General features: G+C 41.4%; 1 protein-coding gene across 1 annotated transcript; it reads left to right on the top strand.

The window, feature by feature from the left end:
• Window positions 1-987: 987 nt before the first annotated feature.
• On the top strand, window positions 988-23,638 carry LOC306977368 (protein sel-1 homolog 3). Its single transcript, XM_079575669.1, has 24 exons — window positions 988-1,078; window positions 2,411-2,921; window positions 4,794-4,920; window positions 6,650-6,771; window positions 6,942-7,057; window positions 8,493-8,542; window positions 9,417-9,540; window positions 11,221-11,359; window positions 11,477-11,617; window positions 11,693-11,901; window positions 11,980-12,159; window positions 15,210-15,332; window positions 15,464-15,604; window positions 17,127-17,189; window positions 17,265-17,441; window positions 17,980-18,107; window positions 18,479-18,562; window positions 18,663-18,744; window positions 18,973-19,048; window positions 19,133-19,251; window positions 19,395-19,516; window positions 20,144-20,267; window positions 21,679-21,742; window positions 23,119-23,638. The coding sequence occupies exons 1-24, from the start codon at window positions 1,025-1,027 to the stop codon at window positions 23,367-23,369; spliced, it is 3,327 nt and encodes a 1,108-aa protein (XP_079431795.1). The 5' UTR covers window positions 988-1,024; the 3' UTR covers window positions 23,370-23,638.
• Window positions 23,639-24,834: the final 1,196 nt, after the last annotated feature.

Genomic DNA, 24,834 nt, shown 5'->3' on the forward strand with positions numbered 1-24,834 from the left:
ATGGAAACAGGAGCCAGGAACTTGCGGGGCCTGCTGCCATTTCCTTAATGAGTGAACTAGGACACAATTAGTCAAGTTTTCAATGGCAGTCTATGCCCCAAACAAGCCAACATTTCTTCCATATTCTATTATGCCAGGGAATAACGAAAATAAATATTTCTTGCACAACTAAAAGCTACCCAAGGACTTTTGTATTTTTGTTTTGTCCCAGTGCAACCCTTGAGAAGTACTTTGAAAGCTGACTGCATTTGCTACGTCTTTATAGAATTCGTTTGAAAAGACAACAATGCAAATCCAAAATCCGGTTTAGTCTTTGCCTACACTATCCTTACTTCTCTCTTTAAAGCTGTGGTGTATCTGTGTGGCATGCGTTTGCCAGTGTAGTAAGTTTATGCCAGTGTGGGCCTTAATTTGGCCCCTGTGGGTTTGGCCCTTGTGTCGTACAGGCTTTTTGTGCAGGACTGTCTTCATTTCGCCAGACAAGCTGTTTATATAATACATTAAAGGCACTCCAATTGAAATGTCTGTCTGGACACTGGACACAATATCCCGGATACCATCATCATAACACTGAGATATATCTGTCATGTTGTCAGACAGTGCTCCTATTCTTTTTTATTATATTTGATTCTTGAATAATAATGATAATTTATGAAATATATAAACTGTCATCAATTATATTTCCATCAATCAAGTTTGGACCTTTTTACTTCAAAGTGCTGGGGTTCCCTGTAACGCTGGAAAGCTTTGGGGACCTTCATTATAGTCTAAGATTGAAAATCATCCAACAACATTATTGGTTTGCTCTCTCACAGCACGTCAAGGGATTTAGGTCAGGAGCCTCTGAAATCCCTTATGCAAAATTGGCTGAGCTGTTAAACGAGAATATCAGGCTGTGCCTCATGCCTCTGGGTGTATCCAGTCTCACACACTACCTGTTTGGATGTCACTCTATTTGCACTTCCTGCTGGGACACGAACTCAGCCGTTTCAAACTTCATGGACTTAAAAGAGTAATCAACAAAATGCACTCTATGTGGTTCTTAAGGCGCGGATTTACCTCTGCATCTGTCATTATGGTAAGATTTGTGCTACTAATATGTCTCCATATAGTTATTATTATCTTCAAATAAGTGAATTTGGGGAAAAGTGGTGTTTATTTGCTATTCATTCTATAGCATTGGTCATTAAACTGTGGTGCCGATGCTGCTGACGTTTTCTTGTGAAGCTTAAGTGTCTTTTTTAGTTGTAGTTTCATGTAATATCGAGAGTTTTAATGAGAATTTGTTTACTTTTGAGTATGTTTTAGTGCATACATGTAATATTTGAAAGTCAATATTAGATATAATTTTGTTTTTTTTCTAGCTTTGAAAAGGCTGTTGAGTTACAGATGATGGATTATACCCAAACCCTGTTTTTACATGATTTTTGTAGCACAACAAAATGCAATAATATGTGACATAATATCCATGTTGCAAGAAGCGTCAATATATCACATATGTTTTGCTAACACAGCCTAAAAGTAAAATGCATTGTAATTCAAAGATGTGCAAAAGCTCAGTTTATGAGTCTCCAAGTTCATTTCAATTGTAGTGTAGTTTTGGTCCTGATCAGAGCGTGGCCAAAATATTTTCTCAAATACAAGTAAAAAGTAGTGACCCAAATAAATAATAATAAAGGAGTAATGAGTAACAGATTTATGTTTCAGTTGTGACATAAATTATGAGAAACAAAAGAATGTGAAAATTGTAATATTTATTTCAGTAGAAGAGGCACAAAACAAAATGACATATGACAATGACATTACTCTCAAGTAAGAGTAAAGATACTTCTTTACAATATTACTTAAGTAGACATAAAACGTACTGAATGATATAAGTACTCTGATAAGTACAGTTTCTGTACGACCCACCTCTGTCTTAATTTGACACAATTTGTTGAAATTGGTTTATTTATTTGGTTGGGACAGTCCATGTTAATGAACAAGCCACACCGGATTGTAGCCTTGGGCAAATTTCCATCCGTCGTCCCCCCTGCGCACTCTCAAATACACTCTCATTCATCCTGGCCTATACATGTTTTAGTGGTAGGAGAAACCGGAGTACCCAGAGGAAACCTACGTAGACAAGGGAAGAACATGTGAATTCCACACAGAAAGGCCCTGTCCCTGGTGGGAATTGAACCCGGACCTTCTAGCTGTGAAGCACGAGGGCTAACCGCTGTACCACCGTGCCTACCTACCTGCCGTTTAGATTGTTTAAATTCAGTGGGACAATAGGAAATGACCTTTTTTTTTTAACCGTATTTCTTCCCATTTTAGCAAATTGAAGATAGTACACTGAAGGCCAAATGTTTTCTGAGGATGCACTTTATATCGTTATGTTTACATTAGTGTCTGTCTGTGTCTCCAGGGCCTCTGTGTGCTACAAGTCGCCTCAGCCTCCTCGCTCGGCGCTGACAGCTCTCCTCACGCTTTCATTGCGTTTGCCTCGGCTCCTGACAAAGTGTTGGATGGTTCGGCGGTCCTCCTGCGCTACCAATGCTCCGGGCCGTGTCAGCTCGGCGTCCGCGTTTTGGCGACCACATTACAGGAGACGGATTTGGTCATCTTCAGGAGGAAATGGCTCGTCCGTGCACCTTGGGGCAACGGGACACACCGGGTGCCCCTGCGTTTCCCCCCATCTACTCTATATCGACCCGGCCTCCATAACAGGGAGGTTTTGGAGATGGTGAATGTGACTCTTCAGGCGTGGGTGGACCACAAAGACGTGCACCCCGGTGTCGTGACAGTTTCCAAACAGCTGCAGATAACACCACTTTGGGCGCGCCCGATCAAGCCTCCCACCGAGTGCCCTTCATGGCCCTCGAAGCTAATGTGGCAGATAAACACAAGCCGGCTCTCACGCTGCCGGCGGGAGACAGGTCAGACACTTTTCATAAACACTGCAACAAACATAAAGTTGTTCAAGAGCAGAGGTGAGCTTTGATAGGTTCTACTTTGGCTGTTTACATGAGAAAGTGTCGACATCTACCTGACTTTTCAGTAAGAATTAATACCTTTACAAACAGATCTGCAGCGACTTAATCTTTCCTTGAAAATTCTCGAAAACCTTTGGTTGAGCACAGCTTTCATATCTTTTCAAATCCTCAATAACCAATGTTGCCCAGGGTACTTGGAAATATGTCAGGTCATGAAAGAAGGTCAAACTGAACAGTACTTCAATATTACTTTAAAAGAAAACTTATTTTTTATGATCATTTACGGTAAAAAGTTTTAATTTCATATTGCTTTGGCTTTTCTTTTTTCACGCTATACAGCTAAATGCCTATAAATCGGAGTTTAGCGGATCATTTTCTAAACACTTCGCTGCACCTTGGAGTTTAGGGCAGGGGTCTCCAAGCTTTTTTTTTTTTTTTAACCACATCAGCTACTTATGCTTTCGAAAACACTGGTGTAATAGCCTGGAAAAACCACACCCACTTCTTTTCTGCGCAAAAGAAGGTGGGTCTGGACACGGTAAACAAGTGACTTTGATTTGATAGGCTAAGGCCAAACCAGTCACGACCGTCACAGAGAATTGACAAGGTTACGTCACTCGCTGCGCCGCTGTGTTGTGGTTCAATCAACAGTGACTCATGCAGAAGTTATTAGCCACAACTTATCATGGATGAAGGAGTCTCTTGTCAGTTTACAAACGAGCGATCGCTGTTATCGTTTACTTCCGCAATTTTCGCCGAATGTTTTGGTGAATGGTAGGCAGCAGCTGATGAATCCAGGCCTCGAACATAATAATCGATCTATTACAGCGCAAGAGAAGCCACGTCCTGTTCATGAACATTGTTTTTGCCGATCATAGGATTCTTATTATTTGTTTAAAACGTAAAATGCCTACCACGGACGACATCGTATTGCTGATTGGTTTATTTCACTGACAATCTGTGCGTGTTGGGCCCGCCCGCTCAAACTGCTCCACTTGCTCCGTTTACCAGACTAACTTCCCAGTGTGAAATGGACAGGGAATAGTATGGCAGACTGGTGTAACTCTGCGATTCAACTGGATTTACTTGATTATTTTCTTCAATATTTATGAGCTTCCTCTTAATCTCTGTACTCTATTTACCTGAATGTCTCCGATCGTGTTCAAAATATTCAGAGGAAAAAGAGAATGCATCTACAATGTGACTCATCAAGCGTATGTACAATAGAAAGTATCTGTTGGGCTACTTGGAAAGGGGCCCTGGTTTAAGGTAAATGAAGGACTCAAGGGGTACGCAAGACCAAAAAGGTTGGGAAACACTGTCCTAAACCAACAACTTTGCCGGTTAGCCGTGTGGACAAGACAGAGGGACATACGAAGCTGTTCACAGAAAGACAGCAGTTTGATTGACATTGATTCTTTATTGCAGACATTTCTAGACTCAAGGCGCTACATTTAGGATTATATAGTTGCCATAAATACAAAACATGCTCATACTGACCAGCTGGACAGATTTTTTTTTTTTTTGCAGTAGGTAAATCTAAGAATGGATTTGAATTGAGGACCTAATCTATTTAAATATCCTATTTGGATGCCTTTAGTCCACACGAGACACGTTGGAGACATCTCGGCTCCCAGTAAAGTTACAGTCAGTCCTTGTATTTCTATTCATTGGGTAAAATATATCGCAGTGTGGCTTTAATGTCGACCGTAATGAAATGTTTCCACTGCATTTGACAAATACTCCACCCGCCGCTGCTCACGGGCAAACACAGAGACATAAACACTGAATGTTTGGCTGATTTGTTGTTCACAGCAGAGATGGATTTGCTGGAGTTTCCCTTTGCCAGCACTGGGGAGGGCTTTGGAGTGGTCCGCAGGGTCCGGCCTGTGATGGACGGGGACCTGGAGAGACTGCGGCGCCGCGCTGTGAGCAACCCCAGGTCAGACAAACACTCAGCAACATCAACTTTTCATCTGACTTACTTCAGCCGCAGACGCCTTTTCTGTGGTGGTTTAACTGCGCAGTGGGACAGTGCACCCAGTGGAGGAGCAACATGTTGTCACGCCATGAAAAACCGTGGAATGACTCAATGAGAAAGGTTGAAATAGGGTAAAGTCTGGTGACTGCCCATTGCACCTTGTAAATGCTGTGGCTCTGCCTTCAACCTTGAAGAATCTGATTGGCTCATAACAGCAAGACAGGTGCAAAAAAGAATCCCTCGAAATAAACACTTGTGACACAGACTGTGATCTTGCTGCGATATCCTTAAAGGAACAGGCCACCGTTTTTCCATACTGAGATATGTGCTTACCTGAGATTAGACGAGTTGATGTGTAACTGTCTGGTCTTTGCGCATACGCTCAGTCACGCAAAAATGTTGTCAACATTTAGCCTCTCCTCCTCTGCTAGGGGGGAATGAATATAAAATACATTTCCCTTAAATAGGGAAAACGTGGGAGAGCTTGGTCGCTTCTAACTTCACCCCCGTTTGGAGCTATACCTATGCTAGGAGAGGCTGAACGCTAACAACATTTGCCTGACTGAGCGCACGCACAAAGACCAGACAGGTATGCATGAACTCGTCTAAGCTAAGGTAACAACTTATCTCAGTATTCAAAAATTGTGGCTTGTTCCTTTAAATGTCAAAGGTGATTTGTCTGGAAACAGTAGATTTAATAGTCTAAACTTTATGCTTTGTAGTAAGTTAAACACTGCAGGCTTATAGAAGGATGTGACTTGAAACACTTGAATCTGACATCAAAGTCTCAGTTGGAGGACAAGCCAGTAGTACTTTGAACTTTTATTTTCTCTGAGAAACAAAATATTGACACTTAAACTGCAAGTTTTACCATATGATTTTGACTGTCCTCAGATTTTTGGCAGAATCTCAGTGGATTACTGAAGACAGGTGGAAGTTTTGATTTCATATTGAGAGCAGAGATAATGTAGGAAACGGATTCGTATTTGCATTGCACTTTTCGCCGACATAACTCAGCTAAAGGACTATTTTTTCTCCACTCTCCACTCGGTGCTTGCATAAGCCAGACTGTACGGTAGACTGACTGACAGAAGCGTGGCTGCACCAATCTGCACAATCACTCACCCAGGCTGCCTGGTATTTCCCCACGGTTTCCCGTCCTGGTAGTAACCAGAGCCCACTTCTGCTTAGATCAGTCGAGTGTCTACAAGGTGGTATGGTTATTGAAGGTGTGATTGTGATGAAATCTCCAAACAGAAAATCCACTAATGCTGGACCTCTTCATTTTCTATTAGGGATTGGCCCAAAACACACACAATATTCATAAGTAGATTAGTGCTAAATGATTGTTTGAAAGGCAGAGTGTTTAAAAGTGCCTTGGCATCATCAGCAGACTGCGAGGCTCCAGCTCATTGACTGTTTGCTTTTCAGCATTGGCAGATGTTCACGCCATCCACACTCGCTCACTTTCACTTCACACTCATTATAAATTACTTTACCGGCTTCATGACGCCTCTTCACCAGAGCATAAAGCATTTTTTATTTACGGTCAACGAGAGACGCCGAGGTCAGTGTTTTAGCAGATTGCACGCTGCGTCATTTATTTATTTTTTCATTTTGTACTCCCCATCACGCCTCGGGTGTGAGATGAAATGATTTGTCAGATCTTGTTTTGTCAAATGTCTTTCAGAGCTGCATTCTCCATGTGGATCTACCTGACGCAGTGGTGTCAGGTAAAGCAGTGTGCCATCTTTCATCACCTCAACAGTGAACGAGTGTACGAGTCGCCTTTGATCCAGCTTACAGACACAGGTGGGCAGCTCGCGGAGGCTTTTGGAACAAGCCATGCGCTACTAGCAGAGGGGCGATGATGGTGACTGATGATGCGTGCTCGATGCGGCTGTGAACAGGCTGGCTTATGTATTAATAAAGCCTAGAGATCTCCCATGGTGTTTTATATGACTGTCATTTCTCTGGTGCAGGCGACATCATAATTCAGGCACATTTGACAGACGGAGTAGATGAGGCTTTCCGATTGAACCGGGCCCTGCCTCTGTGGACGTGGATTCGATTGGACTTCTTTATACAGGGCGCAAAGGTATGAGAAAGCTGTTAAAGAGTTTGGTAAATCAAGCTTTCAACCAGGATATAATGTAGCCTGGTTAGCCAGTACAGGCTTGTCCTGCTCTTTACAAGGACGTGTGGTGTGGGACCCGGTGTTCATTTTGCGATTTCTGATTAACCAATTAGAGAAACGACTCATCCGAGTACAAAGGCATGAAAAAACAAAACAATAAAACTCATACAGAGGAGAAAAATTCCATTTCTGTCACATCAACAGCCAAACAGGCATACACATGCAATTACAGGTGAGGTGATACATAAGTACATAAGTTTGTTTATACAGCACCTTTCACAGACACAAGATTACAAGAGAAATACAAACAAAGTCACAAAACAAGATGGTCATACAGCAACCCTTCCTTTTTTCCATGCAGCCCCTCTGTGCAATGTGGAGTCAGGCCACGCCTCCCAGTCCAAAAACGTGGCCCCACAAACAAATCAACACATAATAATTGCTATTAATAAACATTTCTTTCACACAAATAACCTGAACTTGGAGTGTTTTAGGCCTGTCCCGCCCCCGTGCCTTAATCTACTGGAATTAAAACGCTTTCTGAAACAAGGAGGTTTTTAGTTTGCTCTTAAAAGCATCAAAAGAATCGAGCAAACACGGATTTTAACATTTGTTTCAGTTGAGTGAGAGTCTTCCCCATAAGAGTGGTGCGTTTATTTGTGATTGCATTTGGGAATCTGGAGTGAGGAAAAACTTCGGTTTTGGGATTGGCCACTTTAAAGTCCCATAAGCACTCTTTTGAACTGAAAGTACAAATGGCATACATGATTGAATAGAAATGCAATCATGAAAAACACTACGTTATAACAAAAACATGCATTTAGCCAGTCTTTGTCGTCCGATGAAGCGCTCAGATCTTTTTTTCCTGTATTTCATTGAGTCATTGAGGGAACACAATAAAGCCCTCCACATTTTTAAAGCCATAATCCATCACTGGACTTGTTCTGTGCTCAAAGTCCATCCTGACAAGATGGATGTACAGCAAAGTGGAAGTTTGTTTTTGATGTTATTCAACGTTTTACTCCCACTGCTGCCTGCAGAGGGCGCTCCAGGCCAAAGAAAGACCAGCCCAGTCTTTCATGCAAGACATTATTTCACATTTAAACATTACTTTAAAGAGCATGTTGCATTATTGGACCTTAAAAGCCGCTGGGATTGGAACGACTGGCAGTAAAGCTCAAAATTCAGCTTGTGGCATCTCATCTGACTCCTGCCTTTTCAGTGTCTAATTTCTTTTGGAAACAGCTGTAAGATTCTGCACAATGGTCCTTTCCAGCTGGAGAACTTCAGGCAATTGCAACGTGTTCTGCAATTTAGAGTCATTCACGGCTCAGCAGCGCTGCCTCTGCGCTCTACGCCGGTTTTATTGTTGTGTGTGTGTGTGTGTGAATTTCAGGTGCAGTTGGCAATGGCGTGGGGCGGTCGAATCTCTGTGTCAAGTTATAGGTACGTTTTTATTTCTGCCTTTGTTTGTTTTAGTAACATTGTAGGAACAGTAAGTCTCTGGACCAGTGGTTCTTAACTGGTACGGCTTCACCATTACCCCAGAATGACAAGCCATGACCCAAATAAAAAATGTATTTGCGCTATGTACAATGGAAAATACTGTGTTTTCTCCACAAATAACAATTACATAAGCCTTTAAAGCTGAAATTATGATCAAACCAACTCGAAAACAGTCATTTTAACAGACTCCAGTGGTGATTCTCCACCTACATTTTGAACAATGTTTTCTGAGAAAGGCTCGCACTGAAAATTATTCTGCGACCCACGTTTGAGTCCCAACCCCACAGCTGAGAACCGCTGCTCTAGTCCAGATCATACACATTAGTTAGGTACAGTATTATTATTATTATTATTGTTATTAAAGCAGTACTAAGTAACTTGTTTTCCTTAGTAAATCCTTTTCGTAGTTCCTCTGGGGGTAATAAGTGTTGATTGGGGGGTCTTTCATCTCCCCCAGAAGAAGCTAACAGGTGACCAGGCAAAGCTAACTGCGGGCTGGACCAACTTTTTACAGCCAAGTTTGAGTGACAAACATGATCTCCATTGTGTAATTGGATGTACAAAATCCCTCTCCCTTTGTCTTTTCTGTAAGCGTAGGATTTACTCTTAATGAATATAAAACTGTAAAATGCTATGACACCTGCAGTGGCGCGTATGGCCTCTCGGGGCATGAGTTTCTTAGTACTGCTGTAACTTATAACTGACAGCATAGTGGTCAGCTGTCAGGCCTTATTATAGTTATATTGGATCATTCAATTATTCAATACCATGACACTAGTGTACTTTTTTATTGGCAATGGCTTCATTTTCACAGGTTTCATCGTAACCTTTATCTGGATGACACTGATGGACACTTTGTCATTGGAGGCACCCGATACGTCAGAGGAATCCATGGATATTTTGGCCCTTTTAAGTACTACCGATTTGGTGCTAAAAAGGTACTGACTGTGTGCCATTACTACAACAATAGAAGTGCATCACATGGATTAGCTCTTCATCTGTGCCTTTTGATGAGAACTATGTAAAAGAGAAAAGATTTGGCCAATATGCACCAAGGGAATCAGATTTCAATTATTATGTTTTCAATGTTTTCATTCAAAGAAAAATTGAGCGCAAGGCAGTGAGTGCTTTTAGCAAGTGCCAAATTGTGATGGCCAGACAATTGGATCAGCGAATCTCCCAAATGTGCTGCTCTTGTGAGATGGTCTCAGGCTGCGGTGATTATTATCTATCTGCCAAAGTCAGAATCAGAGGTCACGTCCATTTTGTCGTTATTGGAGTGGCACAGGGGCTGTTCATTAAGAGCGCATGGCATTGGTCCTTAAAGGCTTGAACAAAATTAAATGAATGAAACTGTGATGATAATTAAATACAGAATACAGCTGTCTGTGAGACTCAGTGAGTATGTTTTTATTCACACTCATTGAGCCTTATGTGCTGTTGTTTGCTGATACGTTGAAGTAAAACCGGTTTGAACTTGGGTTGTGTGGGCCTTTCTGTGCGGAGTTTGCATGTCTTGGTGAGTTCATTCTGGGTGCTCCGGTTTCATCACCATCACCACCAAATACATATGACCAATAGGTAAAGGAACTCCTGTCTAAGAAATTAGCTCAACATAAGGGAGGTAGGCTCTCAGGTTGCCCAATTGCATTAACCTCTTAACCCCTAGCCTGGCACGAGTCAGACTGATCCTCCATGTTAAGACATACATGGGGATGCAGTCTTGAATTGTGCGACTGGAGTTAACGGTGCGTCCTCTTCCGCGCTAGGATTTTCCATCAATCAGTGCTCCTCCGGGCCGTAACCAAAACAATGAAGATGGCGGCCGCGACATAATGATCTTTTACCAGTGCCCTTTCTTCTGTTTTAAATGAGCTCGACATGTCCTTAAAGGAACAGGCCACCGTTTTCCATACTGAGATATGTTCTTACCTGAGCTTAGATGAGTTGATATGTACCTGTCTGGTCTTTGTGCACGTGGAAGAGCGTGGTCACTTCTATCTTCATCCCATTTGGAGCTATAGGAATACATTGGGAGAGGCCAAATGCTAGCAACATATATGTGTGACTGAGAGCACACACAAAGACCAGACAGGTACGCATCAACTCGTCTAAGCTCAGGCAAGAACATATCTCAGTATTTAAAATTGTTGGCCTGTTCCTTTAAAGCTACACTTTGTGTTTGATTGGTTCGCTCTCGTTCAAATTGCGATTGTTCGCCCCGCCTCGTGTCCTATTACCACAATTCCAGACTGTCTTTATATGTATTTAAAAATACATAAATAAAGTCAGTCTGGCTTTATGCCAGGCTACTTAACCCCACCTTCACCAAGCATTTTTTTTTCAGTTGGCATCACCCAAATTTGTCATCTTGTCGTCACTTTTTAGTCGCTTTTTGCTTTTTGTTGTTTTTTGTTCTTTTTGGTCACTTTTTTTTGTTACTTTTTTAACGTTTTTGTAAAGAACCTTGTAGATGACGTTAATGTGGTACAAAACGGGAGAAAATGTGAGCGGTTAAGGTGGGGGTAATAGTTAAAGTATCCGGTGTCACTGCCGCAGCCCCTCTGATCCATTCATCTGCATCATCACAAACTTATAACTGTGTTTCTGTGTTGCAGATACATAACGATCTTTCTCCCAAAGGCTTGCCGTTGGGTCTGAGCGAATTTCATACCCAATGCAAAGAGTTACAAAACATTACCAACACCTACCAGCAGGAAGTCACAGCGAGCCATTTCCTGTCACCAATCAACAAAGGTGCAACATTGTTCTGACAAGTTGGCTGTATATATAGAGACTGCCAATAGGAACAAATCGCACCTATTAAACCTATGAAAGGCACTGTTGACAAGTGAATTTCATGTTTTGTTGCAGACGTCTGTACTGGTTTCTTTGTCAAAACTTGGAGTCAGTTCTCTCGGAAAACCTGCATGCGGACGTGGAGCTGGGAATGGCAGACAAAACACTATATTTTTCTGAACTTTCTGCGAACAAAAGAGGAGCTGATTCTGAAAGGTTAGCGTTGTTTGCACACAAAGTGGTGGTGATAAGTGCCACCGGGGTTTTGAGAGAGTGTTTCATCTTTTTCAGCAGGAAATTTGAGCCTGCGAAACCTCAGGAGCGACTTGTTCGAAGAGGGAGTCGAGGCGATGTTTACCGAGGGCCTGGTGGGAATTAGAATGACAGAGAAATCAAGAGCTCTCCTGCACACTGCCTCCTGTTTTGGAAATCACAAAGCGTCTCTTCTTCTGGCCACTCTCCATCTCTCCGGGCTGGGACACTCGCTCGATCGACAAAAGGTACAGTCAATGTTGTTTTTGGGTGGCTTCAGAGACGGATTGATTTGTGTGTGGCCTGTACGCTTGTTTGTCTTGCAGGGGCTTATCTATAGTTTAACCGGAGCGTTGGGTGATGATCGCTTTGCCCTGATGCATGCTGGGTACAAGCATACACAGGGCCTTGATGGCTTCCCCAAAGACTTTGATATGTCTTATGGCTACTACTCCAACGTGGGACAGCAGAGCCTTATTGACATGGGGAAAAAGGATCAGAGCAAAGTAAGTGAGCCATTAACTTGTAGACATACTATTTCTCCAGTTTGGCTTTACCCAAATCTGAAAGCTTAAAGAGGGGGTATTATGCAAAATCGACTTTTTCAAGCTTTACATCATGTTATTATGTCATTCCCTCATTAAAAACATGCCTGAAGTGTTGCCTTGGCACATTCACGTATTTTTGAGCAATCTGTAAAAACTCTGATGGCGGCCATTTTAGGGACAGGTTTGTCTGAGTCCTCCTAGGAACGCCCCCACCTCCTGGAGACGCCTCCGAGCTTTCGTCACCAGCCAAGTAACCAACCACTGCTCCTCAGCAGAGCCCCCTCCCCACTGATGCCACAGACAGCGTGTGGAGGGGGCGTGTCGGAAAGGGTCAGAGGTTCTTAAAGAGACAGAGGCCTATTTCAAGACATTCGCTGCAGCCATTTTGAGAGAGCAATTTATACAAGGCAGTTATTCTAATTTACTGCATTTACAGACCAACAGAAGGTTTGTAGTGTGCTATAGACTGGTGCTATGTGATTGAAAAAAGCAGAATACCCCCTCTTTAAAGGGGTATTTCAGGATTTTTGACATAGGGCCTCATTTCCTAGTTATCCAGAGTGTTGCTGATTTCTGGAGATATTTTTTTTGTAATTCAAGCAGTTCTTATATTTGAAGAGTTTCGTGGCGCTAGGCTAGTGCAAGGCTAGTGCATTTTTAAGATATCAGCTAGCCTGCATTAAAAACAGTCTGACCCGCTCCACAGTGCACCTGAGGCAAATCACTTATAACGCCAGATTAACAATATAAATGTCTGTGTCGATAGAGTGATATTAACAATTTTGCATTTAAAATAACTTATATTTGAGCAGCATCAGCTTCGTGGTTGTATAAGCTACGCAGCGGCGGAGTGATCTGCTAGAAAATAGTCCCTCAAAATGCGATTGTTCATGTGATGCAAGGTCAGTTGTATTCCCAAAACTATTCTATCGACTCGTTATAAGTGATTGGCCTCAGATGCACTATGTATTGTGTTTGACTGTTTTTAATGTAGGCTAGCTGATATCATAGAAATGCGCTAGCCTTGCACTAGCCTAGCGCCACGAAACTCTTCAAATATAAGAACTGCATGAAAAAACAAAAATCAGAAATCAGCAACACTCTGGATAACTAGGAAATGAGGCCATAAGTCAAAAATCCTGAAATATCCCTTTAAAGCAACAAAATAGCGATGGAAATGGGGATAAAAATGTAACAAAAACACAACAAATAAGTGATGAAAACGAGGCGAAAACACGACATAAAAGCAACGGAAAAGAAGAAGAAGTAACAAAAAAGACACAAAAACAAGACAAACACGCTTTTAAAAAATGTGACAACAGAGCTACGATCACTTTTGTCGGTCTTAGCTTTCAAATGAGGCGTAACCACTGTTGTTCTTCAGTCAAGAAGCTTTTAGATTTGGGTAAATCCAAACTGGAGAAAATGCGCTTGGTTCAGGCGAGGGGTAAAAAGTAAAAAAAAAAGAAACTAAAAATACCTAAAACTATGACTAATTCACACCAGTCAAAACGTAACCGAAAGGAGAAAAGCAACAAGATCCAAGCTCCTGATGAAAGATCGTTCCTCCTTTTCAGTCAGAGGCTGAAACCATGTACAGGAAATTCACTCCTGTCTGGCCCTTTGTACATTTTCAATAAGGCTCCTGAAGTGATGCAGTCAGAACACATTTGTGCCGCCTTCTCGGTTGAGATTTAGTCGACTCAATGTTATGGCGATCCAGCAATTAATGCAGTCCTTCATTTGTCCTATATCGGAAGTCGTAACTCGAATCTGGGAAGTTTTCCTGATCATTTGATGCTTGCTGTTCCATTTGCCCGCACAGAGCTGGGGGGAAAAGGGCTTTTGTTTACTCTGACTGGAAAGTAACTGAACTTATCCCATTAAACGCTTTTAAGTCCAGATTGAGAGCACTTGAGATTTGAATTGTAATAATTTTGATGTCATTTTTTTTTGAGAATTGTAACTGAAAAATGAAGGCTAAATAATAATGGTATAAAAAAAAATCCGACAGTGAGACAAAAGTAAGATTTGAAGCTCATACAAGTCCAACAAAAACATTAAAAATAATGATCTCATTTTGTTCTCTGGTACAGTGTGATTGTATCAACAATAATCAATATTGTGACAGTCAAATAGAGCGCGCCGCTCGCTAAACAATAACTGTAGACACTCACCTGCTGCACAGGGGACGGCTAGGTGCACAAGAAATGCAATAATATTCGATGTGATAATAAATGGCGCCACCATTTTATCTGATCTAACTCAAGATTATTAGAGATGATGCATGTAATTCAACATTTGAATGATTTATCTGCCTTTACTTGGAACAGCCCTCCGAAAACAAGCTCCTATTTACTCTTTGAATATTAAATAAGGCCGGGCTCATAAACGGGGCTGTAGGCTGGAGCACATGGGTCAAAATAGGCAGATCCATTGTTCAGAACAATATCCTCCTCTGCATTGTTTTGGAAAAGCAGAGTCATGGACAAGTCAAAGAGGGGGAACAAAAACAGTCCTTGCATAAAACCAAAGCACAGTTTCAAGGTAAGTTTGAATAAAAGTGCAAAGTGAAGTGGTTTCTCTCTGAAGTAGTTTATAAATAATCCTCTTCCATTTACGGATGGTGCTTCAGCGAAATTAGTCAGAGCACTGCTTTTGACGTGAATTTCCGGCTTTTAGAAAACAATGGATAACAGCAAAATGATATATTTCAGAAATGCCACAGTTTAAACAGTTTACAGCTGGATGAACGGAAAGCTGGTTTATTTTTGTGACCTTCGGATAATGCTCTTTAATAACGATCTACTGTGATCCATTAAAACGGAATCATCATGATTGTGGAACAAATGTGTGGGGATGGGGTACGACTTAGATAGAACCTGCCAGAGACTTATTATATCTCCACTGATAAACAACAATAGGATCTTGTCCTTCCTAGTCTCTGATATTATAATAATAAAAGTAACAGAGTACAACATGTGATGACATTTATGTTTCTATGACAGCAATACACTCCAGAACACATCTACTTATGGAGGCGCGAGGACCTGGCTCAGCGGGAGGTCGCAAGGACAGACTTGATGGAGTTTCTAAGATACCAGGCATCGAGAGGGGACATGGAAAGCCAGGTGTGTTTTTATGGCCATGTTTAATGGTGCTGTATAAGCTAAATTAAGCTCGTATTTACTCCCCGTGATCCTCTTGGCTGAGTCATTGTTTGGACAATAAAGTGGCCAATTAAAACGTCTATTAACCGCAGAAACAATTGGGAGCCATGTTGTACTGGGGACAGAACGGCCTCTCCAAAGACAGAGCGAGCGGGGTCCAGTGGCTGGAGCAGAGCGCCCTGCAGATGAAGGACCCCGCCGCCATGTACGACTACTCTATCCTGCTCATGAAGGTGATGGTTATACTGAACTGTCCATACTGCCCATGCGTAGGATATTGTAGAAGGGGAAATTCATCTTATTTGTATAGCGCTTTTTACATGACACAAGCGCTTCACAAGGAATTCACTCCACACTCAATTGAGGTAAGTAATGCATGCTGCGTGTGCTGTATGTAGCCATAGCTGCCCTTAGACTAGACTGAAGTGCCCCTGATCTTCTTTTTTAAGGTAGTTTTCAACATTATAAATATATGTCATAAATAAATGATTGTATTTTATTCTATTTCTTGGGTGAAATGGTGCGGTATGGTGTGGCTTTAAAGGAACAGGCCACCATTTTTACATACTGAGATATGTTCTTACGTGAGCTTAGACGGGTTGAAGCTTACCTGTCTGGTCTTTGTGAGTGCTAATGCTAATGCTAAATGCTAACATCTCCTCCTCTCCTCTATGGGGCCAAACGGGGGTGAAGTTAGAAGCGACCAAGCGGATTCTGAGCGGATAGAAAGGGGTACTATATATTGCAAGGCGTAATAATACATTAGGAGCACTTCGACTTTACTGCACGGACCCCCGTTTGGCCCCATAGAGGAGAGGAGGAGAGGCTAAGTGCTAAAAACATTTTTTGTCTTTTTGCGTGACTGAGCGCACACGTAAAGACCAGCCAGGTACGCATCAACTCGTCTAAGCTCAGGTAAGAACATATCTCAGTATGGAAAAACAGTGGCCTGTTCCTTTAAAGTGCATGATTGTTCTTCATGGAAGAGGATTTTTAGAGCTTTTTTATTTTAACCTTGTTACAATGTTGTTCTCTCATCAAAAACATACCTGGAGCTGTGTTTCGAGCCGTTAGCACATCTTTGAGTAATCTTTCCATCGTTCTTAGGGCTGTTCCGAGTAGAGCGGCAGCAGCTCCGTAAAAAAAGCTCCTGACGTTCTTGCTAAGCTTTATCCTTTCATCTCAAAGGGAAAACACTCATCACAGCTTCACTACAGTAAAATACTGATAGAGATGTATTTGAGATTATTACCAAATACCTGCCCTTTTTAAAACATAGTTAATACAATTATATTTATGGAGATTTATCGAGCACAGGGTTGAAATTTGTATAATTGTCGCAGTTCAGCTATACTGTACCAATGGGCCGTGAGTGAAGTGACTGAGAGTTTGCTTTTAATAAGAGAGATTGATGGTGTCATTACTAAACCGCTCCTACTGCATTGGTAATATAATTTATACGGCCTGCTGCAAAATGTAGATCTTTAGTCACCGACGAAGGCGTAATGTCAGCAACATTTTAACTACCAAGCACAGATGACAGATTAAGAACTTTTGTCTGCACTAGGGGAAGCTTACTCGAATCTATGACCTATATACTTCGTACGCTTGCACTGCTGTTTTTATTTACCAACCCTACAAAGTTCAATTTATTGTTAAGGCAATCTGTGTTATGACTGAGCTTAACAGGGGATGTTTGGAGCCTGTCTTGGCGTTGACAACTATTGATTCTGTGATTGATGCTGATCCCTCCAGGGCCAAGGAGTAAAGAGAAACTACACCAAAGCTGTGGATCTGCTGAAGAAGGCTGCGGAAATGGTACGTGTCGAAAATCAAGTGAAAGAGAGCGTGTTTACAGTCACTGGCTGCAGCTTGTGTTTCCCTTTGCTTCAGGGCTCAATTAATGCCTTGAATGGTCTGGGCTGGTACCACGGGATTATCCTGAACGACCACAAATCGGCGGTGAAATACTTTGAGCAGGCAGCGTTTAATGGGAGCGAGGACGGCATGTTTAACCTGGGAATTTATCACCTGAGCGGCACTTTCCCGGGCCAGCCGCAGAGGAATGAGGTGCGGCTCCAGAAACCTCATTAAGTGTTTGATAATTAATCCCGTTGATTGACGTCTATTTATTTAATAATTATTAAAACATATTCTGTGCTATTTTTTCTTTTACTCAAAATTAATGACCTGTTTCCTGTTTTTTCTTGTTTTCAAAGGGTGGCAGAAGGAGCTAGTTAGTATAAAACTGTTAGCTGTGGTTGAAACACATTCCTAACATCCTGATCTTATTACAAGCATGTTTCAAAAGGCAAACGATAATACCACCGACAACTAAGACGCTTACAGCACATCAGAGTGGCTTCTTGGGTCACTATTGTTAAAAAAAGCCTCTGTTAATAGATGCAGACTATGCACAAAGCCTTGTTGTTATTTTGAATTCTTAATTTTTCTCTGGATTACTCCAAACTAGCTGTACCCCGTTGTTCCCAGTGGCCACAACTTTTCCTTTTCTTGAGATTATGTTTGGGACTTTTGTTGTGTTTGGAAATATAGCAGATGATATGACAAGCTAATAAATATGGATGTTTTTTGTTTATGTTTTCAGACAGCTGCGTTCCTCCTCTTCCTGAACGCCTCTGAGTTGGGACACGCTGGCGGGTCAGTAGAGGCAGCGCACTACCTGTCCACAGGCGGTCTGCAGGGGGTGTCCCAGGCTGCGGAGAGAGCCGTAAGGTATGAGCTCTTCATCGGCTTTGGAGAAGAAAGCCTTGTTTTGGGCTGTGGCGCTGTAGCCCGCAGACTCTGGCATCTCATTTCAATGACAGTGGCTAATTCAAGGTCAGAACCCACCATTTGCATTTCTAAAAATAAAAGCCAGTGTTGCCGCTTTAGCTGTAGTCTGGCACACTCAGGCACACACAGACTCTGCTTACCAATGTTATTGTGGCTTCTTATGAATTTAAAGAGGCCCCTGCTGCTGCAGCGCCTTTTGTAGATGACCTCAACAAATCACAACTATATTTAGATTAGATTAAAATATTTCCGGTTTAAGTGAAGTAAATGTTATTGCATAATTCATTAGTCGTTTATTTCCTTCTGTGCAGAATGCTAAAAAAGGTGTGTGAACGAAACGGACATCTTGGATTTATGATCAGAGAAGCTCTCGTAGCTTACCTCCAGGGCTCTTGGTGGGATATTAATATCCATTACTTTTCAATTGTCCTCATTTAATCACTTCAGTGCAATCTCACGCCTGACTCTCACACTTGTTTTTGTGCTGCATCACAGGAACGAAGCTTTCGTCAAGTACGTTTTTGCAGCAGAAACTGGTTTGGGTTTGGCCCAGAGCAACGTGGCTCACCTTTGCGAGGTAAATGATATTATGCTTTTAGCGGACGTATTTGTCCCTGTTTAAAATGGTAATGACTCGCTCTGATGCAGCCTTTTTAACACGTTGTCAGTGAATCGTGAAAACAGTGCGTGTAATTCTAGTCACATACAGAGAAGCTAAACTCTGCTGGAGGGAAATTATTAACTACTAATGAAATAACTTTCATCCCGGCGCTGCAGCCTCACTGTGCTCTGCTCTCAAACACAGGAGCTCAGTCTGGGTGATGACTGTCAGTGGAGATATCAGAACTACTCCATATTAAACTATGATCCCCATCCTTCTGGTGAGTTCCTCATTTCATTTTGCGGTAACCCGGCTCTCTGTGCCAATCTGCTCGATAAACAGCAAGTATTTATCTTCGTTATAGCTCTGCTGAAGATGGGGGACTTCTTGTTGGACTCGTGGAGCAGGCAGCAGGACTCATTATCAGATCTGGTGCGGGTCGTGTCGCTGTACAGCCGCGCGGCGCTGTTGGGCAGCCCTCAGGTGACACTTTCTGTCCAACACAATCAAACTTTCATGGACGCAGGCCAAACAACACACAACAGAGATTTATGAATATATTCGCTGCATTTCATCAATAGTTTTGAGAGCATTCCTTAAAGCTACAGAATTATGTTTTCACACAGGGCATGTTCAACTTGTTCATGTTGGTGCAAAGAGGCCACAGCCTTCCTTCGAGCGCCCAGGACTTCTTCAATGTGTCGTCCCACGAAGAGCTCCACGTTGTTATGGAGAAAATCTTAACAAGGTCTGTCAGTTCATTTTTCGGTTTGAATTTAATCAGTTGTTTTTATGTATGACTTGTTTGTGCAGCTGATAAACTGAATTTCCTTCGGGATGGATAAAGTATATCGCATCGTCGTAAAACTATTACATTTAGATAATGTTGAAGGTACTCAATGATCCAGATCAAACAATTACACTTTTTTTGAGCTTATGAACACAAAACACACATAGACAAAGACTAATTGTACTTCCACATGTTAAGATGGCATTATCTTTTGATGAAAATAATTTAAACACCTCTCAGATAGTAATGATAAAGCTCTACATGATTTGGAATAATAGATACATTTGAAAACATTATTAGTATAACCAATATAATGTTTATCATTTCTAGAAAATAGAATTTTAACTTCAACCACCAAACTTGACCAAAGCATGACAGTAATGTTATAATTGCTAAGTACTAAATTAGCTTCATTATACCTTGTACAATGTTAATTATTATCACATCTGGGAAAACTATGTGCATTGAATTGTGTTGTAGTCACCCATCCCTTTATTGCACTTTATTCTTGTAGAGCGCTGCCTTTTGCATATTGAGGTCAGATATTCTCGTAATGACACGCTCTCCCTCTGTTTGTGAGTGTAGATGCGTGGACGGCGCGGGGGTGGAGGGAGAGGAGGCTGTGGCGCCCTGTGCTTTAGCCCTGCTCAGAGTCCAGATGGGTAGAGCCTTGAGGAGCATGAGTCAGAGCGCTCCTCTGCAAGCCCTGGTAGGCCTCTCTTCAAATATTAAAGACACATCACACATTGTACATGAGGCTATTGTGGATAATGAAGCACAATACATTCAAAGAGGGTCAGAAATACATCCAGAACCACTATATATTGTAGACAAAGGTCCTCAAGTCAGGATCTAGGTTGTTTTTTGAGCTCAAACGATCTCTAAGCAGCAGACATGATTCATACTGATCTATAAGGGAGGGACGATGGCTGGCTTTAACTTATTGGTTCCATCTATAATGTCTCCCACAGATCTGACTGAGGCTATGGGTTTGTAAGCGACCCCTATTTGAACAATTATTATGTAGGTAATATACACCTTTGAGTGAAATGTTAAATTTTATTGCTTCTATTTGACCCTGGTAGTTTTTATTTTTAGTATAGTTAATTTATTCATGATTTTTCTTTTTTTTTTTTTTAAGTTGAAAAGACAAAGAAGCAAAAATGATCATTTCTGATGCCAATTAATTGTTTAGCTTTTAGACCACTTCTATTGTGTAAGTAGATATAACAGTATAAAAGTATATTATTAACAGTATAAATAGAGACAGGCCATTGAACAAGTCGAGAGTATGTTTAAGAAGAAGAAGAAGTAGAAGAAGGATGGAACCAATAAGCAACAAATGTGTTAGCGCATTATTAACCTCATGGAATAGAATAATACAGTATTATGCAAAGAGCCACTGTTAACAAATGATTCTATTCATTAAAAATAATTAGTCTAGTGAATATCGCCACGTTTCTAAATAAGACTAATAGTGGGGTTATCTCGCTCAGCAGGCTCAATAAATCAGGTGCCAGTTTCTCCTGCCAACGTTTTAGCTTTTCCTTTTACGCTGACACTGAATCAGAGCAAAGAATTATGGTCATGGTTCACGTGTCCCTGAAACAAATCAAAGCATTTCAGACCTAAGAGTTTAGAATTCAATAGTGTGCAAGGGTAATGTGAGACATTCAAGATCCCAGCATCATTTCATACCTGATCGGGCTGCACGATGGGACTACTGCTGTTTTTTTTATTAAAATATTTTAAAACGGCTTAAGAAAAATACTTAATCAAGATCAAAATGAGGCTAAAATGGAACATAAGTAAGGGAATCATGATTAAAACACATTGTCAGTGACCATGTGGGTTTTGTTTTTGGCTGTGTTTGCCAAAAAATGGGTAAATCAAAAGTCAGATGGAAGTGATATAACGTTATGGCTCATGCTGTGCAGCCTTAATCTCTGGTATTTAACGCTAGATCCCAGATGTTTATCCACCTTTGATGAGCCAATATCCCTTTAATTATTGACATTTGTAAAAACGTGAAGTGGAGCCAGGGCATACATTAAACATTACAACTCTATGGATTGCTATTTTGAGTTGAATATGCATGACTTATTTATATCTCTCCATAGGTCTGGGCAGGGTTTCTCTCACTGTGCGTCGTTATTGTCACTGCGCCTTTGAGGATGTGTCTGGGTAAGTGGCTGCATATTCTTCTCCTGCACAAATGAGCCACAAGAGGGTACAATTTCCCCACGCACAGCGCCGTGCCAAAGTTTAGTGAGGTGTGGGGAATGATAAGAGAGCTTCGATGAATTATTTTGGTTCTGAAAGTTCAGCAAAGGGTCAATAAAGACGCTGCTTTCTGTGACAATCCAGGCCTTTGTTTCAAACCACGAGTAGAGGATTCTGGAGCATTTGAAGACAAGAACTAAAAAAAAACATTCACTTTAATCACTCAGAGAACGAATTATTTGCTTTTAAACGATCTTTTCCACTGTGAGATGAGGTTTTGTTGCTCATTTGAAACAGAATTTACCCCTGAAGCTTGTCCCGGTCTGGGCACTTTATCACAAAGGACTTAGTAGTGCCTTGGCAGAGGTCTATACTCATCCAGTGCTTTTAAGTTTTTGTTTTTCAACCCAGTCGACTTTATTTACTAAGCATTTTTAAAAACAATGACAACCAAAGTGCTTTACAGTTCACATGTGTTTGTATATTTGTGTTTCAATGCACATACATTGGACGCATTGAGCAGTCACAGTACCATTACTTAGGTTATGAATCCGCTATTTTGTAAAGGACAATATGGTGGACATATGCATAATTTAGGGTAACTTTGTATTGATATTTTAATTCTTTTTTAAAAAGTGAAAACACCCATCGTAGCTTAACTTCGCAGCCACACACACACACACACAGAGCAGGGGAATTTCTTTCTTTTGTCCCTCTTTATTGCAACAGCTGCGCAGCAAAGAGGAGCCAAATGATTGTGGTGGTGGGAGGGCCTTATTTTAGCTCACTCGGAGGAGTGGGAAGTGAAATTACAGGATATATATATATATTGCTTTTAGATCAATAATGCATTTTCTAACCAACAAAGTGTAGGATAGTGATAAAGATGTCTTTGATGTCGGCGTGATGCGAAAGGATCCAGTGATGGATTTTGGGCTTTAAAATGTAGAGGACAATTTTGTGCTCCCTCGAATAAAATCCAGGAAATACAGCGCTCTGATCTCCACTCTCAAAAGGGGGAGATGTCTGAAAAGATTTGTCAAAGCTGCGTGAATGGAGCAAATATACTGCTCCCAGCGTATTTTTGACAAGATATCAACATGGTTAAAAGCTCAAAAACTATTATTTGCATATTATGTCCGAGTACTGAATGGAGTATTGAACAGTACATTTTAAAATCTCAATTGGTTTAACATTACACTGAGAATTCGATGTAGTTATGACACACTCATCATGTCTGCCGTATACTGTGTGTTACTTTGTCTATGTTGCTGTAACTGGGTGCAAAGTTTGCCCAGATAATCCACTGTGATTCCTCATTATCTCCAAATGAACAGAACAAAGGCGACGGGGTGGCCTCGTGGTCACACAGAGGGCACGGACATCATCTGGCAGCCAAGATGATATCAACATCAACACCGAGCAGAACGGCATTGTGGGAGAAGCGCCCTATATACCAGCGGGGCGTCCGCGGATTAGCGTCCAGAACGAGGAGCACTGGCTGTCCCGGACCGGCGATTTGGCTCTGACACTTGGAGGCGTGTGTCTGTGCGCCTTTTGGACCGCGCTGCTCTATCATCTCTTCTGACATACAGCACCGCGGACAGTGATTCAGCACACGCAGCCAGGCCATAGGCACAAACTGTTACGGCGGGCATTAAAAAGATGACACACAGAGGCCCTTTAGGTGAGGCTTATTCTGTGTGCCGGGAACACGAAGAGGAGGTGATGCGAATGGCAATGTGCCGCGTGTTTCTGTGCAGTTTCGTTGATAATGTTGCCCCAGTAACCATTTTTTTCTATTGTTTTGTATGGAGTGGTGAAAACAAAACGCTTCTGACTGTTCCCTTCTGGGTCGTCACAGTAAATTATCTGTTTCCAAGAGTGCAGTGACTTGCATACAAATTTGGTGAAGGTTTTGCCATCCTCCTCCTGGACTGGACTGGGTTAGTTTGATAATACAACATTATATTGCCATATTAAGTAACTAAGTACTTTAAGGAATTCTGTATTTTCACTCATACTAACAGCTTGAATTCAATCGAAAGGAGCTGTGTTTTCATTGGTTGTTGGAAGTATTGATGCCAGCGTTTCATCCTCTCACAAGATCAATCTGTGTGTAGAGGAGGCAATTTGGGTGAACTTGGACTTTAATGATCGCAATTAGAAAATCACAGTTATTTAGGTTATGTAATGGACGCTAAAAACATTAGAATTATCTCTACAAACATGTTCAGAAATGCATGTGAGCACTTAGAACTTCTATCTGGATTTTCAAACATAAAAACGCAAATATAATCGCAAATGCAAAGCTTGTCAGAATTTGTTTCTTGTTGAAATGTGCAGCTCTAAGGCGGAGTGTCCAACAACTGTCACTGCACCATTGTCACCACATTGATACCATGGAATTATAGTCGCAAAAGTTAAACATTGAAACTTTTTTACCTTGAAGGAACAGGCCACCGTTTTTCCATACCGAGATATGTTCTTTCCTGAGCTTAGACGAGTTGATGCGTACCTGTCTGGTGTTTATACGTGTGCTCAGTCATGTAAAAAGACCGAAGATGTTGTTAGTGTCTCACCTCTGCTCCTCTCCACTATGGGGGGTTAAGTTAAAAGCGACCAAGCTCTTCCACATTTTCCATATTTCATTTATGTTATTACGCCTTACAATATAGTACCCCTTTTTATCTGCTTAGAAAATCGACATGTTTAATTTTGCGTAACTATACTTGGATTGTGTAACTATATTTAAATAATTTAAAAATTGGGAAAACATGGAAGACCTTGGTCACTTGGTCGATCTCAGTATGGAAAAACGGTGGCCTGTTCCTTTCACCTCTTAAACTCCACCTGAACCGACCACATTTTCTCCAGTTTGGCGTTACCCAAATCTAAAAAGAGCATCAAAACTGTGACAAAAAACGTGACAAAAGAGTGACAAAAATAGGATACTAAAGTGACAAAAGTGCCTCAAACACACAACAATAAAGTGACAGAAAAAGCAACAAAAATGTGACAAAAAAGCCACATAAGAGTTACATAAAAGTGAT

The sequence above is a fragment of the Gobius niger genome (assembly GCF_951799975.1).
Source record: "Gobius niger genome assembly, chromosome: 17".
In the NCBI taxonomy this organism is placed as follows: Eukaryota; Metazoa; Chordata; class Actinopteri; order Gobiiformes; family Gobiidae; genus Gobius; species Gobius niger.

Coding starts and splice junctions, on each gene's coding strand:
- LOC306977368 (XM_079575669.1), top strand. CDS start 1,025: ATGCACTCTATGTGGTTCTTAAGGCGCGGATTTACCTCTGCATCTGTC. Junction 9,541..11,220: donor ACCGATTTGGTGCTAAAAAG/GTACTGACTGTG, acceptor TCTGTGTTGCAG/ATACATAACGATCTTTCTCC. Junction 18,745..18,972: donor ACGTGGCTCACCTTTGCGAG/GTAAATGATATT, acceptor TCTCAAACACAG/GAGCTCAGTCTGGGTGATGA.